We start from the raw sequence: 16,602 nt of genomic DNA, 5'->3' as shown, positions 1-16,602 counted from the left end.
TGTGCCTGGCTGTCCTCGGTTTTCTCTCTTTCCATTTCTCACTCCTTCCTTCTTCCTTTTCTCTTCATATCTTCGTCTTCTGATACCTTGTCTCGTTCAGAAACAAAACAGTACCATCTCCTCCCTCTGCATTTGTTTGCACTTGTGAATACTAAACCTTAGGCTACTCCGAGTCCACTGGTTCTCTGAACTATTCTTCGTGTGTTTCCCTTCCGTTTTCTCATTCACTGACTACTAAACTAATTAGGGAAATATTACCTTACTCATTTTTATCAGCACATAATATTATTAGTACATAACTTGAGCTAACATTTTATTTGCATCGTCAAAAGAGACATATACATATTTTATCTGTCACCCTGTATATAGTAAAGTATAAACCGGTAAATATATTTATCTATCTATCTATCTATCTATCTGTGTATAAAAAACACAACAGAAATTTTATCTGATCTGTTTTTTTTCACTAGCTACACCTAGCTACAGGCCCCACAAAATGACCGTAAAAGAGGGGGAGGCTGAAGGCTCAAAGAGATGAAATTCGCCAGACATTTGAGGAAAAGAATCTCATTTGCTCAAAAGTGGGGAGGCTGAAGCTGTCTCCCCAGCACACAGTACAGTCGCAAGTCGCAGTCTCCCCAGCTTTCATCAGGCGCGACCTGAGCTACACTTAACTTAGTCTCTTTGTTACGTTTAAGTCTGTTAAAGGTGTGAGGGAAATGAGGATTCCAAGGTAAAAATTTTAGTATGTTCTTTCTATTCATATCATGATATTATACCATCACCCTAAAAATATTTTGTCAAAAAAAGATCCCTATCTAAAGTTAACAGCTTAAAACCCACTTTCCATAACCCATCGCAGACAAAAACGCATTTGCTTAGGCGGTCATCGAAAAATTGTTCTATTCGCGTCACCCGCCCACATCAAATTTTCCGCTGATTTTCGGCTAGTTCGAAACGCAGTTTCAGGTTTCAGGTTACAGGTTCAGGTTTCAGGTTAAAGGTTCAGGTTTCAGGTTACAGGTTCAGGTTTCAGGTTACAGGTTAAAACGGAATAATTGCCAGACCAGATATATAATTTCGACTTGAAGTTTGCAGACTAGATAAAAAAATACTTAATTATTTTTCTCTTTTCTGTGTATGTTAAAAGTTTTTTTTTCTAACATGTATATGGTTTTCTTCTGTATATATTTCTGGTATACCTCTTGTGGGTGATAAAAGAGAAAAATTGACCGGCTAAAAACGCTGTACGTACGGCCCGGCAATCGTTCGTACGGGGACTTCCTGCAGCGTACCTTGCGCGGCCCGTAGCCCGGCAACCGGTGACAGTGGAGTGATGAAATTTGGCATGCTTTCCCCCTTCGACATGCTTGACGTCTCCAGAAAGTTTCAAGTCGTGAGACTTACCCAGTCTGCCGCTTGGGGAGGGGGGTTATTTATTACTGTCCCGTACGGGTCCTTTACGGTCCCGTAGCGCCCTTCCGTCAACTTTTCAGGACTTGGGACCTATTTTTTCGGAATCTACACACAAAAAAACATGAAATTTCGAAACCTGGATAAAATTCTTAAAAGTGACCTTACCTCGGTTCGATCCGGGGACCCCTAGTGCGTGAACCCTACACGTTGTACCACTGGGCCAACTTCAATTCTCAACGATGTCATTCCTTCGCTACCTTGTATTGGCCCAGAGCTCAATAGGGACCCCTCAGAGTATTTTTTTAGACTTGGCTGAAGGTTTACGTCAGTAACAAGTGGTTCACGAGCTGTAGAAACGTCTCACTGCTTTCCATCCCACCAGGGTCTGGTACGAGTTCTGACCCCCTCCCTTCCCTTCCCATGAACTTTTCAGGACTTCGGACCACTTTTTTTGGAATCTACTCCCAAGAAAACATAAAATATCAAAACCTGGTCAAAAATTTGACCCGAACCGGATCGGATTCGATCAGGGGATCCACAGTGCGTGAACTTCGGATTAGAAACACCGGTCTGTAAAATGAATATTAAGTCAGTAACATGGGATCATCCCCCCCCAGGAAGATGGGGGGGGGAATCAGATTTTGGTGCCAGGGGGGAAGTGAAATTTTCAAGCTTGATGGGGGGAGAAAGGCGAATAGGGGGTATATTCAGTCCTCTACCTAGTGGGGGGAGTAATAGGATAAATACAGACCTTTCCTGGTGTGTTTGGGCATTCAGGCTTATGAGCCTGTCTTTCTAGGGATTTTGAGAGTCTTTTTTTTTGCTATAGTAGCTTGCGAATTGAGGCGAGTCTGGATCATCACTTCGCAACCCTTATACAATACGGCTAGGGGGATTTCCCAATTGGGGGGAGCACGAATTTTAAAGACAGGTGGGGGGGAAAGGCCAGATGGGGGATTTTAGCTCTTATTAGGGGGGACCAAAAAGCTGGAGGACGCCATGTAAATTGAACGCGTTTCAAAATAAAAACAGACATTTTACTTTGTATGATAATTCAATGACTACTAACAATTATAGAATGATTTATATATTGTCGAAACCGCAAAGCTCCACTCTACACGTTGGGATATTTTATTTTTGAAATTTCCATAAAAAAGATTTAACCTGTAACCTGAAACCTGAACCTGTAACCTGAAACCTGAAACCTGAACCTGCGTTTCGAACTAGCCGGCTGATTTTCCGGTGCGGAGATGCGGAAAAAAATGCGGAAAAGCAATTTGTTCTTTTAAAGTATAGCTTTTTTCTCAATTGCTCTGACGATCATCGAAAAATTTTTTTGCTCGCGTTACTACCCGCCCCTGAGTTACTGGCATGATTAAAAAAAACCCGGGAATGTTTTAGAGCGGCCGTCCGCCCGCATGCATTTTTAACACCCGTTGCAACGCGAACAGAGCATTTTTTCGATGACCGCCTTACCTCCCAAACAATTTCATACACAACAGTGTCCGAGCGCACATTTTCCCAGGCAGTTTCCGAGACGTTTGAACAGGTGAATTGTCTTTAAAATTCCTGTACTTCCTGTACGAACCTACGGTTCTCAGTCAGGAGTAATACCTTAAACAAGGCATATACCTTGTTCAAGTAAGAATTCCAAAATTAGTGGGAGTATTTCCCAAACTAGGAAAAAGGGCACTCTCTCGTCTATACCATAGGAAAGAGCACGAAAAACTGAATTCCCATGGTGATTTTTAGAAAATTCCACAGCCGGAATTGATCACAATCTTCAATTTTGAAACAACCTTAAAGTCCAGTCTACATGAAACGAAAATCAGCTTTTTTAAAGGGTGTAGGAAGAGCTTTACACATAAAATACAAAACAATTTAAATGGTACCCAACGTTTTTCAAGAAATCTTTAAAAATACCTTGAACAAGGTACCCTTACCTTGAACAATATGCATGTACTTTGTTTAAGGTAAATCCTAAACAAGGTATACACCTTGTTTAAGGTATTATTAACTATTCTTCTTTGCTTCGTGTCTTCGTCCCCTGAATTTATGGTACCAAACCTAGTTCCAAAGATAAAACAAAGATAAAAAAAGATTCCGTCTGTAGATTTTGATAATTTTTTCACTACTTGGTCAATCAAAGACTCCTTTTTCCTATGTGCTAAAATTCAAGATGCCCTTTTTCCTATACCACACTTTTAAAATCAACGTTTTTTCAGGAAATCTTAAAAAATACAAGGTATACGCCTTGTTTAAGGTATTACTCCTGACTGGTTTTGGATGAGAGGAGGACAGAGAGGCCAGGTTGTTATTATTAATTTTGGAGGTGAAAATCCCAAATTTTAAAGCCTGATCATCAACAACCCACATCTTCGGGCCAAACCATGGGTCGTGCTTTGAAAACCCTGTGTTTTCATTTCAAGAAATGCTGAGTCATTGATGATGCAATTTAATCAGCAGTGAAAGATCTGGAAAGTTCTTTTAAAGAGAAAAGCGGTCATTGGGTAAAACTGATAATATTGTTAATTTGTAAAACTCAAATTCCATTAACAAGAAATTGCATAGTTTTTCTCCTGTAAAATTTGACGCTTGCCTTTGAAACGATTTCTCAGGGTGATGAACGAGGTCTCAGGGTGATGAACTGATGAACAGGGTTTCAATGTGCATTTTGTAGAACAACCCTACCGTAGAGTCCTTTAATATCAACATGCGTCTTGTTATTTCGACATAGCTGTAGGCTAGTCTTCGAAATAAAAAATCAAACATAAACAAATACATACCAAAGTTATGAATCAATCACTAAATTGTACTCTCCCTATCACGTCACAGATTGTTGAAATGTAAGAAACGTGAAGTGGTTTTTTTTCGAAAAGAAAACTTTAACGATGTAGTCACTAAAAACTAATTAGCATGCTTTCATTCAACAGAACGAAGATATCCAAATCAAAACAACATTTTGCACGCGAGGATTTTTTTAGTAGACCTTTTTACCGTGAACCGAAAATAATAAAAAGAACCCGGTTTCCTTTTGAATTTAATGTGACCGCCATACTGGCCATCACGGCGTGCGACCTCTTAGCGTCTAGAGCGTGTGTTTTTTCTACCCTTCCTCTGTTTGCAATCTCTGAAAAAGGAAATTTTCATATAGTTTTTAACATGTTTACGATTGTCTTTATTTTTTGTTACAGTCCAGTATGTCAGAAAATGGTGTAGAAATTATACAAATTCCAGATGATAAAGAGAATGTATTAAAATCCAAAAAAGCTGCCACTGTAAATAATAACAACATAATTCCAAAAAATGAAAAGAATACAGAGAAAACAAAACAAGCAGGTGAGCCTTGCAATATGATTATTTTGAAATTTCAAAAATATCCCCTGCCCCTGATAGTCTTGTTTTATACCCCTAAATTGACTCATACATTAACATTCTCTGCCATTAGCTTGACCAGGAAGTCCCTGTCAGATTGGGAAAGAACCTCCTGAACAGAAAAGATAAGCTCAGATTTTTTCAGGATTGTTGCTGCTCTTTAGGAAGATTTGAAAAAAATACTTAATCTCATGACATGAAAAAAATGAAACATTCTTTACAGGGCAATAAAGCATCGAGGTTTAAGAAATTTCACTGGGCCAAATATAGAAATCTTTCTTATTTGTCAAATATCTATTACTTATCAAATATTGAAACTGCCTGAGGTTGCTGGAAAGATTCAGATAGATTTTCCTGGAAAATTTTTGATTCGCAAATCACCATGATTTTCTTTTCATTTTCAGGGGAAAATTTGTTGAGTCCTCCAAGGAAAAAGCTAAAGCAAGGTAAATTTTGGGTTTTGCTAAGTTTAAAAGAAAGTTGTAGTAACAATCATCTAGCAAGATTATCTGTACTTGTTTCAAAGATGATTATAGCCGTAATTTGAAAAATATATTTATAGATTGACACTGTTAGCTGTGAAAAATTAATTAATTATCATTTGATAAATTTCGATTTTTAGAATCATTACCTTTTCCTGTCATTCCAAAAGATGAAGCACTTGAAAAGTTGAATAATTCCATTGCAGAAGAAAAAGGTTTGAATACATTATAGTAATTTTTCTATTTGTAAAGTTGTTGAAAATTCTAGGTCCTTTTTAAAAGGTCAATTTAGATAGAATTGCTTATTGCTGAATCCTTTTGATCTATAGGTAAATTATTCTTGTAAAAATGCAATTTTCAATATTTTCTGGTGTTCTTTTCTTTCAGCTGCACAAGTCAATGAAAATGTTACAAACGTAAATGGAGTAAAGAGTAATTGGACAAAAGAGAATGAAAGCAAAGAACCATCAACCGACAAAAAATCTACTACTCCAAACCCCATTAAGAAAACAGCGGTAAGTAGATTAACAAAATCTTGCTCAAATGTAGCCCATGACCGGCTCTTTATAGAACCTAATTGTTTGATGTGAGGACTGTTATTATATTGTTTTTAATGATTTTGGTCGCCAAATTGATTAGGTCGTGGTAGTCTAATTTCACCTAACTTCATAAAATAACTTTAAGTTCTAAGATCAATAGTAAAAGTGTGTAACATTTTTATTCTTGGTAATTGAACCAGATTGAATAGAACAATTAGGTTTGGTAAAAGGATTTTTGGATAAAGAGAGGCACATTCTTACGATAAAGATAGCAAATTCTATATTATTATTATATTGCTATATTATTATATTCTTATTGGAAGTAATTTTTGTGGGAATTAGTATTAACGTTTTTTGTGTTTTTTTTTGGCAAAAAAAATTTGAACCAGTGAAATACAATTTTTTTCAATTTTATCGAAAAATCGTAAAAACCTGCGAAATGCAATTTTTCCGATTTTTTTTCCGACCGCGAATAATTAGTTCCCGCAAAAATTAGTTTCAATAAGGTATATTGCCAATTCTATTAATATTATAAATGATCAAGACCGCAAACTTACCTACTACCTAATGAAATAAGTGAGAAGAATGCAGGTACTCCAGGTAAATGCAGATCCTATAATTTTTTTTTAATTTTTTCAGAAATCACCTGGTCTATCAAAAGAGGAAAAGGAGAGACAACGTTTAGAACGTGAACAACTGAAACTGGAAAAACAGAAAGAAATCGAAGAGAAGAAACGTTTAAAAGAGGAGGAAAAGAAGAAACGAGAAGAAGAGAGATTACAGAAACAAGCAGAGAAAGAAAAGAAAGAGCAGGAACGGAAAATTGAAAAAGAAAAGAAGGAACAAGAACGAAAAGAAAAAGAAAAGTATGTCATTTTTTTCGTCCTTTAATAAATCATCTTTGATGCTTATTACTATTGTCTGCTATTGTTACTATTGCTAATTCATCTCTTGAAATATGCAGTAATTTTAAAGGACAAAATAAATTATTTTCTTGACTTTGCGCGCCTCCTTTCTATATCTTAAAGATAGAACCCTTGATAAAGAAACTGGAATTCACTCTCTTCAGGTTGAAAGAAGAAGAACGTAAAAAGAAAGAAGAAGAAAAGAAGAAACGAGATGAACAACGCGAGAATGAGAGACGTGAAAAAGAAGCAGAACGAGAAAAGAAAGAACAGGAAAAGAAAATGGAAGAAGAGAAAAAGAAGATAAAAGAAGAAGCAGAGGTTCGTATTCTTCATATTCTCGACGTAATCTTTAATACGGAAACACCCAAAAAACACCTGGTGTTTTCCACCAGTTTTGAATTTAAACAATGAAGCTGGTGGTTTTTTGTGTGTTTCCATATAAAAGATTACGTCTTGAATACCAAGAATAGCGATCACATTTAGTTCCTACCCCCTACATTTAGGGGACCCTTTCCGTTTTAGCTTTTCTTGAAACCCAGAAACCCGTTAAAAATTTGATTTTCCAAAAAGGGAAGTTGCCAGGGGGCCAAACTACCTAACTCATAAAATTATGTACAAAAAATTTCAAATTGATTCTTTTTGAAAAAAATAATTTTCAAAAGCATCTCCTATGGTGGGGGGAGATCTTCCGTCCTAAGTCCTCTAGAAAACTTATGGATTGCAGTATTGTAAAACATGTAAACCAATATCATTATTATTAAGTATAGTGGACTAGCTTATTACTCGCTCCAAAGAACCTATCAATATTCAGGCCCCTAATAATTCGGGCCCTCTCTTTAAAGGGATAATCAGATGGTTTGAGATATTTTGCCTATAGATAGCTTCTAGGATTTTAGGAAAAATTTATAAATTTTTCGGTTTACTTATTTTCCTAACTCAAGTTATACCACTTTGAAATTTTGAACCTTTGCTTGAAAACAATAGAAAAAAGTGTGAAAAGTCCCTGAAAAGTCCCATTTTTCGAGATTTCAAATTGGCATAACTTGAGTTAAGAAAATAGATACACCGAAAAATTTAGAGGTTTTTCCTAAAATCCTAGAAGCTATCTGCAGGCAAAATATCTCAGACCATCTGATTATCCCTTTAAAACCGAAAATTTTATAGTTACTCTTTAGATTAACTGGACCCCTTCTTTTCTACTTGTACCAATTTGTGTTTTGGAATAGACAATAAAATATGATAACCATCTCTTCCTAAAAATGGGGAAAAAAATATTGGCAAGAGTGATGAATTTTAGTAGATTTACAAATTTTCTTTTGAGTCTTGCTGCAGTATGTCTGTCCCCAAAATTTAACCAGTGGCATTTATGTTACCCTTAAAATTTCAGAAAAAAAATTCATGTCTTAACTAATCTCAGCGAAATTCTGTGTATAGCTTTTGTCCAACCGTATCAGGGGGGGGGGCTTGAAGATTCATATTTAGCCGTTAACCAGATAATACATTTTACACAGAATTTGAATCATTGAGCTTAAAGCCCTGAAAGGGCTAAATATGATTTTCTAGCAAGGTAAAGTGAAGCCTGAAGATTTGCGCCGCATTGAAAATGGTGAATTTGAATCTAACTCTTTCTTTGTTTTTAAGCGCCATATGTTTCGAAATCTGGCGTTCTGGCGTTAGATTTTACAGTTAATCTGGCGTTAGATTTTACAGTTAATCTGGCGCTAGATTTTACAGTTAATCTGGTGTTTGAGTGAAAACCACGCAAGTCACGCGTTTTGGATGGGAAATAAGTGGCTTTATTTCCCATCCAGGTATTTCGAATCTATCCCTTCGGGGATTTGAAGTCAATGATTTGAATCCTATTTTGTTTTAGAAAAAGAAGAAGGAGAAAGCTGCCAACCAATTCAAAAGTTTCTTTACCAAGAAAACTACTGAAAAGGTATACTTCGGATTACCTCAGTTGGTCTCTTAATAAAGTCAGAGACTAATATTTTATCAAATTCCATAGTGTCCTCCAGGGTTTGTTCCCCCCACCAAATTCTTGATTTTTTTCAATCTCCCCCCTCTTTTTTTTCCCCCTATGACTTTTCAGTTTTTTAGTTTCCCCCCTCTTTTTTGCTTTCCCCCCAGAAAATTCTGAAAATATCAGTTCCCCCCATATACCCGTATAAATTTCTCAAATGTTAACCTGACACAAACGTAAAATTTTGCTGCAAAAGGAATACTAGACAAAATAGAACGAAAATTGGTTAATTTTTCAATCATGATCTAATCACATGATATCATGGGGACTGACCTTGGTTGCTGAGATAAAATTGAAGTGATTTCACACTCCCCCCACCAAATTTGCCAACTATCGATGTTTTCCCCCCTCTTTTTTTCCCCCCTTTACTATTCAAATTTTCATTTCCCCCCCTCACCCATTCAAAATTGGAAAATTGGTCTCCCCCCCTTTATAAGGGGGGGGGGGGGGAGAACACTGAACACTATGAATTCTTTAAAAAAATGACTTTTCTTGCATTGTTGCAAACTATCATTATCCTTATATACATGATATGCAACACTGGAGAGTCTTCTGAGAACTTTAAAAAATTTCCCGACCAATACGTCACTTAAACAATAGAAAAAGTGACGTAATGGATGAAAAAACCCCAGAAAATTGCATAATTTCGTGAAGTCATTGCAGTGATGCATACCATGAATACACATTCAATCACCATTGAGCAATATATCTGAATATAACCTATTATAATAATAATAATAATAGTAATGGTTAGGAACAGAGTTTTTCTAAGATTCTCCTGGTCAGTTGAAAAGTCGTGTCGATTCAAAACTTTCTTCAATTCCAAGAAATGACCGGACTTTGAAGATCTGATTAGATAGAGTCAACTTTCATGGAATTTTCTGGAATTTTTACAAAAATTAGATTTATTCTTTCCTAGTTTTTAGACCACTATGTTATCCTTATTTTGCATTTTTAGAAAACAGTCGAAAAGCCAGCGAAAATTTCACGGTTCGCAAACTTTCAAGTTACTCCGAATATGACACTGGCGCCATGTGTTCGAGTGAGGAATTTCGATAAATCCAAAATTGATAGTTTCTTGGAAAAGGTAAGATGAAACTCAATTTTCATGTCGTTTAGAGTCAATATTTTGCCAATTGAAATCCCTATAAAAAAGCAACTTATTCTAACAGTAACTTATTTCCCCTTCTTCTCGCGAGAGAAGGCTCCGTGAAAATTAGCACCTTTTACGGCCTTTGTATTCCTTCACGCCCTTCAAATAAGAAAGGCCCTGGGACACACGGCGAAAAAACACTCACGGAGATGTAAAAACAGTAAGTTCTAAAAGGCTTACGGGTGTTATTTCGGTCATTTCAATACTTATTATTCGATTTTTTTAAAGGATATTGCCGACTTTTCGTCATATCTCGAAGAACTTGCCATCAAGATCGCAAATAACCAACTTTCACCCTGTGTCACGCGTCGAAAACTTCGTAAAGAAGAAGAAACAAAACGTAAAACCGAATTCGAAACGAAAACAGCTCAAAATACCGAAAAGAAAGACTTCGAACCGAAAACGAAACGTCGGAAATCGTCGTCGGGGCTCGACCAATCAATGAATAGCACCGACTGCGTAATCATTAACGACGATAGTAATTCTAACGACAATTCGAGCGACGACGAGGACGACAATGAAACGAGTTTTGTCGAAGATAAACAACTGATGAAAGCTATTTATTTGAAATTCGATGAAAACACGAGACCACCTTACTATGGTACTTGGAGAAAGAAATCGAAAAATATTTCCGGACGAAAACCATTCGGACAAGATACTGTAAGCTTAAGCTGGATTCTATTTTCATTACATTACTTATGATAGGCTAATCCTGGTTAATCAAGATAATTTCTGTATGAGGGTATAGTGAAATCTCGCTAATTTATTGGTATCTTTTTATAATTCGAACTGAACCTCAGTCCCCGTCAAGGGCAAATGTACATAAATATCTCTGTTATTTTGGAAAAAATTATATTTCCCTTTCAAGTTCGAATTAGCGAGAGTCTGTATTATGATATTGAATAGACCCTTTTTCAAAGAGGCCACCCTGTTGAATAATTATGTAGTCCAGCCATAAAAACAATAATAAAACCATGCATAATTATTACAATATGCTTGATACAGTAATTATGCATGACTATATCATTGTTTTTATGCCTGGACTACATAATTATTCAACAGGACGTCCTCTTTGAAAAAAGGTCTATTGCTAACTAATATCGGATACCGCTCCAAGGGGCTTGGAATATTTCGAAAACAAAATTTTGAAAATGTGCTACACATGCTCACCCCGTGCACGGCCGAAAGGTTAGTGATTTCTGAACTGAGAACTTTTCATTTGATAATAGAATTCTCAAAATCTGCTACACATCCCACCACCCCACCCCACGGTTCGAGGTTTTGTGAATTGTTAACTTTTTATTTGACAGGAGATTTTCAATTACGATGTTGACAGTGACGAAGAATGGATTGATGAGCCTGGTGAAGATTGCTCTGATAATGTAAGTTATTTTTGGACCTACCTTGGAGGTCCTATAAATTAACCCATGTTCGTCCGTCCGTCCGTCTGTTACCAGCTTTTCTCAGGATTGGCTCATTAATTTTTTCTGATTTTTGGCACAATGATGCAAAATGGCAATGCCCAAAATGTGACGGAGCCCGATTTTCGGAAAAAAATTTTTTCCGGCCGAAAATGCCGGATATATTCCGGAAAAACTGGTTTTTTGGCACTTTCTCGAGATTTTATCATTAGTTTTTTCTGATTTTTTGCTCAAAGATGCGTATTAACAATGCCCAAAACATGGTCGAGTCCGATTTTTGAAAAAAAAAATTTTCCGGCCGAAAATGCCAGAAATATGCCGGAAATTGTCGTTTTTCTGGATTTTCATTGGGCTTTTTTCCTTATAATTGGTTGTATTTTCATTTAAAAACATTATTAATAGCAATGCCCACCATCAAGCATGTTTCAATTTTCAATAAAATTGATTTTTGAAGCTGGAACTATTCAAAAATCGCCGGAACAACCTGATTTCGCCGGAAGGACAGTATTTCTTGAATTTTTCGAGCTGTACTTTATACTTTTTTATGAAATTTTGCACACTGATGCAAAATGACAATACCTAAAATGTGACGAAGCCCGATTTTCGAAAAACATTTTTTTCCGGCCGAAAATGCCGGAAATATGCCGGAAAACCGGTCTTTGACATTTTCTCAAACTTTCATCATTAAATGACCGAGCCGGAAATTTCCGTTTTTGCAGATTTTCGTTGGATTTTTTCGTTTTATGTCTTTGTTTTTTTCAAACAAAAACATTATTTATAAGAATGTCCACAATTAAGCATGGTTCAATTTTCAATAAAACTGATTTTGGTACAGGAACTTTCTAAAAATCGCCAGAACAGCCGAGAATCGCCGGATTTCATTAATTTCTCGAGTTGTTCTTGTTCTTTATTTTTTTATATTTTGACCAGTTATGTCCTATGTGTTTCATTGTTTCAATGTTCATTGATTAGTTTGATAACCAGGTAGGTCCATAAAAGTATCACTTGTTTTCGTATTATTCGACGAGATTTTGAGGGATGATGAAGGAATGATTTTAACATGGAGAAGTGAATACAAAGTGACTTTTCTTTTAAGGTTCGAAAAAAAAGAAAATTTAAAATATTTCAAAGAACTCGCCTCTCATCTTTAAACATACTTTGAAAAATAGCAATTTCGGCCTCTTTTAGTGAAAGCTTCTGCCGAAAATGAGAAACTTTTATCAAGTTTAATTTCATTGATTTTTGAACAATTCAAGAAGGTTTTATCAGTGAAATCTTTCCAAAATCTTGCCTCTTGAGAATGTTTTTACTAATTTTTATTGAGAGAAAAAGATCACTACACAAAAAGTGCAGAAAACATAAAATGTCATGTCGCAGAGAGGCCCGGAAAAACCGAGTTACAAAAACTCGAGTTACAAAAACCCGAGTTATGACAAATGTAACGTCATAAGTCTCAAATTATGACGTCATATATCATTTTAACATACTTTGAAAATTGTAATTTCGGCCTCTTTTAGTGAAAGCTTCTGCCGAAAATGAGAAACTTTTATCAAGTTTAATTTCATTGATTTTTGAACAATTCAAGAAAGTTTTATCAGTGAAATCTTTCCAAAATCTTGCCTCTTGAGAATGTTTTTACTAATCTTTATTGAGAGAAAAAGATCACTACACAAAAAGTGCAGAAAATATAAAATGTCATGTCGCAGAGAGGCCCGGAAAAACCGAGTTACAAAAACTCGAGTTACAAAAACCCGAGTTACGACGAATGTGACGTCATAAGTCTCAAATTATGTCAAACTGCTTAAAGCCAGACGGTACTAATCGATAAATTCGATTATCGAAATAATCGATAATGCTCGATGTAATCGAACGACCACTTATCGATTAACAATCGAATGTCGAGTACCAAAATTTCAAAAAAATTGTGAATATTCTATCACTTTCTTAACAACCCTTCGAAGACTCGATAACCGTTCGAGTACTTTGATTGTTATTGATTACTTTCGATAACTTTGACAACTTCGATAACCCTGATATATCTTTAAGAAAAACCAAAAAAAATGACCTGAAACCAAAGCATAAAAAGAAGGCCCGCCATAAAGATTGAGCTTCTTATTTCCTAGCCATTTCGCCCGCCATTTGGTGTCCCTTCGCCCTAGGTTTCCTCAAGTAACTCATATCGCGCGTTCTGATTGGTCGGACTGGGTCGGAGAAAACGAAAATGGTTTTCGTGCGTGAATCGCGTGTTTTAATTGGGCGAAATAAACTTGATTTCAGATTATTTTGACGCGGTGTTACTTATAACATATTTGATAAAATCGAAGGCATGAAGAAGGTACTCAATACAATGGAAGGTATTCAATATGATCAGAGGTAATCGAAAAGTAATCGAAGTTATCGAACAAATCGAAAATGGTCGAAGAAAATGCCATAATCTGGAGTTGAGTGAGTATTCGCTCACCGATAAAATCGATAGGTGGTCACTGACCACCTTCGATTATTATCGATCATTATTGATTACTTCGATCACAATCGAACGTTCGATTAGTACCGTCTGGTTAAAGGAGGCCTTAAAAAGGTTAAAGGTAGCCAGAAAAAGGTCACAAAAACTACATACACCTTCACATTCTATTGGGAAAACTTTGACCTTTTTTGTCAATTTTTATGTTACCCTTTACAAGGGTTGAATAGAAACCACACTACTCTTAAATATGTACAGCGGAGTTTTTATAAATCGAACCTCTATAACTCGATTGTCTCCTAAACTCGAAGAAGTTTTGTGGTCACTTCAGTTATGCCTCTTAAACCTTACTCCATAACTCGAAATTTCCTTAACTCGAACAAGTTTATGTTCCCCGTGCGTGCTCGAATTATGGAGACTGCACTGTATTTTAACTCTAACCTGACCTGGTTTCTCTCTTCCACAGGGTGAAGATGACGATGAAGATGTAAAAGAAACTGAAGAAGATCAGGACGGTTTTTTTGTTCCGCATGGTTACCTGTCCGATGACGAGGGTGTTCCAGATGATGAGGAAGATGAAGAGAATGAAGAAAACGAAAGTGAAAAATTGCCGGTACCGAAAGATATAGCTGATGCAAAAAGGGTGATTATTTTGTTGTTTCTTTTTTTGAGGATGTGTACTCATATTCGAGGTTTTCTTGTTTGGTGTGTTGTTTGTAATATCGCTCAAAAGACAACTAAAGCCTTTTCAAGAAAATAAATTATTTTCATTAAAGTGTCAAATTTATAGAGGTATACCTAAATTCTTCCTTCACACTTTATTCTCAACTTTTCCAATCTTGCCTTTGATGTATAGGAACAAGATAAACTGAAATCAAAAGTCGATTCATTCGAAGTCGCTTTCAAAAAGAAGTTGAAACCACGAAAACCGATATGCATTGGAATCAAATTCACAAACAATATTGAGGATGCTGATCCCTTATTGAAAGATTTTTACAAAATTTCCTTATACAAGTCTCACGGTGACTCAGAGGCTAATGAGAATGAAGACCAAGATGGTACACCAAAGAAAACTGGTATCGAGGCTAGTGGAGAAGTTAATAATGGATCATCGGTTCCTTTAACTGTCCCCGAGGAAGGTCAGTAAATTTAGTTAATAATAGTTAACAAAACAAGAAAAATGCGGTGTCACAACTTTCAATCTTCATTTTTCTGGGAGAATGACGTTGTGTAAACAAATAATTTTTATTTTTATTCGAGGGAATTCTATTGTAATACTCCCGAAACAATCTCACAATGCATCGCTTTTTTAGAAAAATCAAAAACTGCGATAAAATATATTCTTTGTTTCTTCACATTATGAAATGAAACGTTTCATCTACAGAAAAAAAATCTTCTTGTTACAATACACCTTTCCCGAATTGTTATTTAGGCTTTTTGACTTTTTTGTTTTAATGTTTGAATGTTTCTATTTAGTTTCATAAAATTGTATGTCGCAAAACTAAACAAATAAAAAAAGAATTATGAAAAAAGCACTTCCGGTTCTTGAGTTATTTTGAATTTGAAATTTCTTTATAAACAATAGAATTACATGGAAACGAGGCCGGGCTGTATGTTTTAGTTTTTATAAGGGATTTCACATTGAACAAAAACAGTCATAAAAATTGATAGAAAAAAGCTTTTGAGCTCAAATTTTCAGCATGCACTTGTCTTTATAGGAGGAATACAAATATATAGTTTTCAATATGGTTTGAAGACCTTCGAAAAAAACCAAACAATTCGGGAAAGGTGTATTTTGTTTATTTTTTTTTCAGCCATGCCGTTCCTTCTGAAATTAGTCCACGGAAATGCAACAAGTATTGGGAAAATGATTCAAGAATTCCAAACATATTGGGTCGAATATGTCAAAATAAACGGGCTCGATAACCTACGCAAAACTATTTCTAAGAAACAATGCATCAAAAAGATGAAAGAAATTGCTACGAAAGGTCCCAATGAAAAGTTGGGGAAGATTTGTTATACAGTTAATGTTGATATTCTTCAGAAATACGGTATAGCAGATTTAGAGCTCGGTTGTGGGTTGACTTATCCAGTACTCAAAGAAACAATGCTGCTAAGCAACGGAGCGAAAGAAAATGGCGCGGATACTACGGAAACTGTTGTTAATGGGGATTGTATTATGTTAGATACTTTAAAAACTGAAGATGGTAATTTACAGAACCAGAATGTTGATAAAATACCGAACGATGTGTCGATACCGGCAGAAAACAAAATGGAAGTGGATTGAGATTTTTTTGGTTTCCTTTCATTGATTGTAATCTACACAAAAGTTTGTATTTGCATTTCTCGATTGGTCATTTAGCGAAAGTTGTTGTTGGTGTATGGAGATCTTGATCTTGCAGGAAAGGTGAAATCGTTTTCGAAACAAAGTTATTTGAAATAGCAACCCTGGTTACAGACAGGAACCTGGTGATACAGGTTTCGTATTAGATCTGTTTCAGGTCACCTTGTCATCTACTCACTACCGGAATATGTGGTTTACTTTTAAACTCTTTTGACCTTTCTAACAAAGATACTCTTAGAAGGAACAATGGTGTATTGTTCACTCTAGTCGACTGGACATTTGAAAAGAATTCGTTTTTTGTTAAATAGTGGCTTTGTTTGACTTACTTCGTGATAAATTAGTATTTTTCTCTGTTGAATACTGAGAAGTGAACACTATGGACAAAGGTAATTCTAACTGATATGGATTGAGAATTAGTTTGGAATGTTCACTTACTCTTGGGTGCCTAATAAACGCCTCCGCCCTACGCCAACCCACCGA

The 16,602-nt window shown here is 35.8% G+C and overlaps 1 protein-coding gene across 1 annotated transcript; it reads left to right on the top strand.

Moving 5' to 3' along the window:
• Positions 1 to 4,609: 4,609 nt before the first annotated feature.
• On the top strand, positions 4,610 to 16,498 carry LOC136821073 (chromatin assembly factor 1 subunit A-like). The gene is made up of 13 exons (XM_067077307.1): positions 4,610 to 4,755; positions 5,196 to 5,237; positions 5,414 to 5,488; positions 5,661 to 5,788; positions 6,452 to 6,678; positions 6,882 to 7,038; positions 8,594 to 8,659; positions 9,702 to 9,830; positions 10,125 to 10,556; positions 11,207 to 11,278; positions 14,245 to 14,421; positions 14,635 to 14,917; positions 15,593 to 16,498. Exons 1-13 carry the CDS (start codon positions 4,617 to 4,619, stop codon positions 16,063 to 16,065), a joined length of 2,400 nt encoding a protein of 799 aa, XP_066933408.1. The 5' UTR covers positions 4,610 to 4,616; the 3' UTR covers positions 16,066 to 16,498.
• Positions 16,499 to 16,602: the final 104 nt, after the last annotated feature.

The sequence above is a fragment of the Clytia hemisphaerica genome, unplaced genomic scaffold, assembly GCF_902728285.1.
Source record: "Clytia hemisphaerica strain Z4C2 unplaced genomic scaffold, Clytia hemisphaerica genome assembly, whole genome shotgun sequence".
Taxonomy (NCBI): Eukaryota; Metazoa; Cnidaria; class Hydrozoa; order Leptothecata; family Clytiidae; genus Clytia; species Clytia hemisphaerica.
The sequence above is the reverse complement of the archived record's forward strand: the minus strand, read 5'-3'. Positions and strand labels throughout refer to the sequence as shown.

What these genes read in the sequence shown, in the direction of transcription:
- LOC136821073 (XM_067077307.1), top strand. Translation starts at nt 4,617, where the DNA reads ATGTCAGAAAATGGTGTAGAAATTATACAAATTCCAGATGATAAAGAG. An exon ending in AAGGAAAAAGCTAAAGCAAG is followed by an intron (nt 5,238 to 5,413) that starts GTAAATTTTGGG and finishes TTCGATTTTTAG; the next exon opens with AATCATTACCTTTTCCTGTC. An exon ending in GAACGAAAAGAAAAAGAAAA is followed by an intron (nt 6,679 to 6,881) that starts GTATGTCATTTT and finishes CACTCTCTTCAG; the next exon opens with GTTGAAAGAAGAAGAACGTA.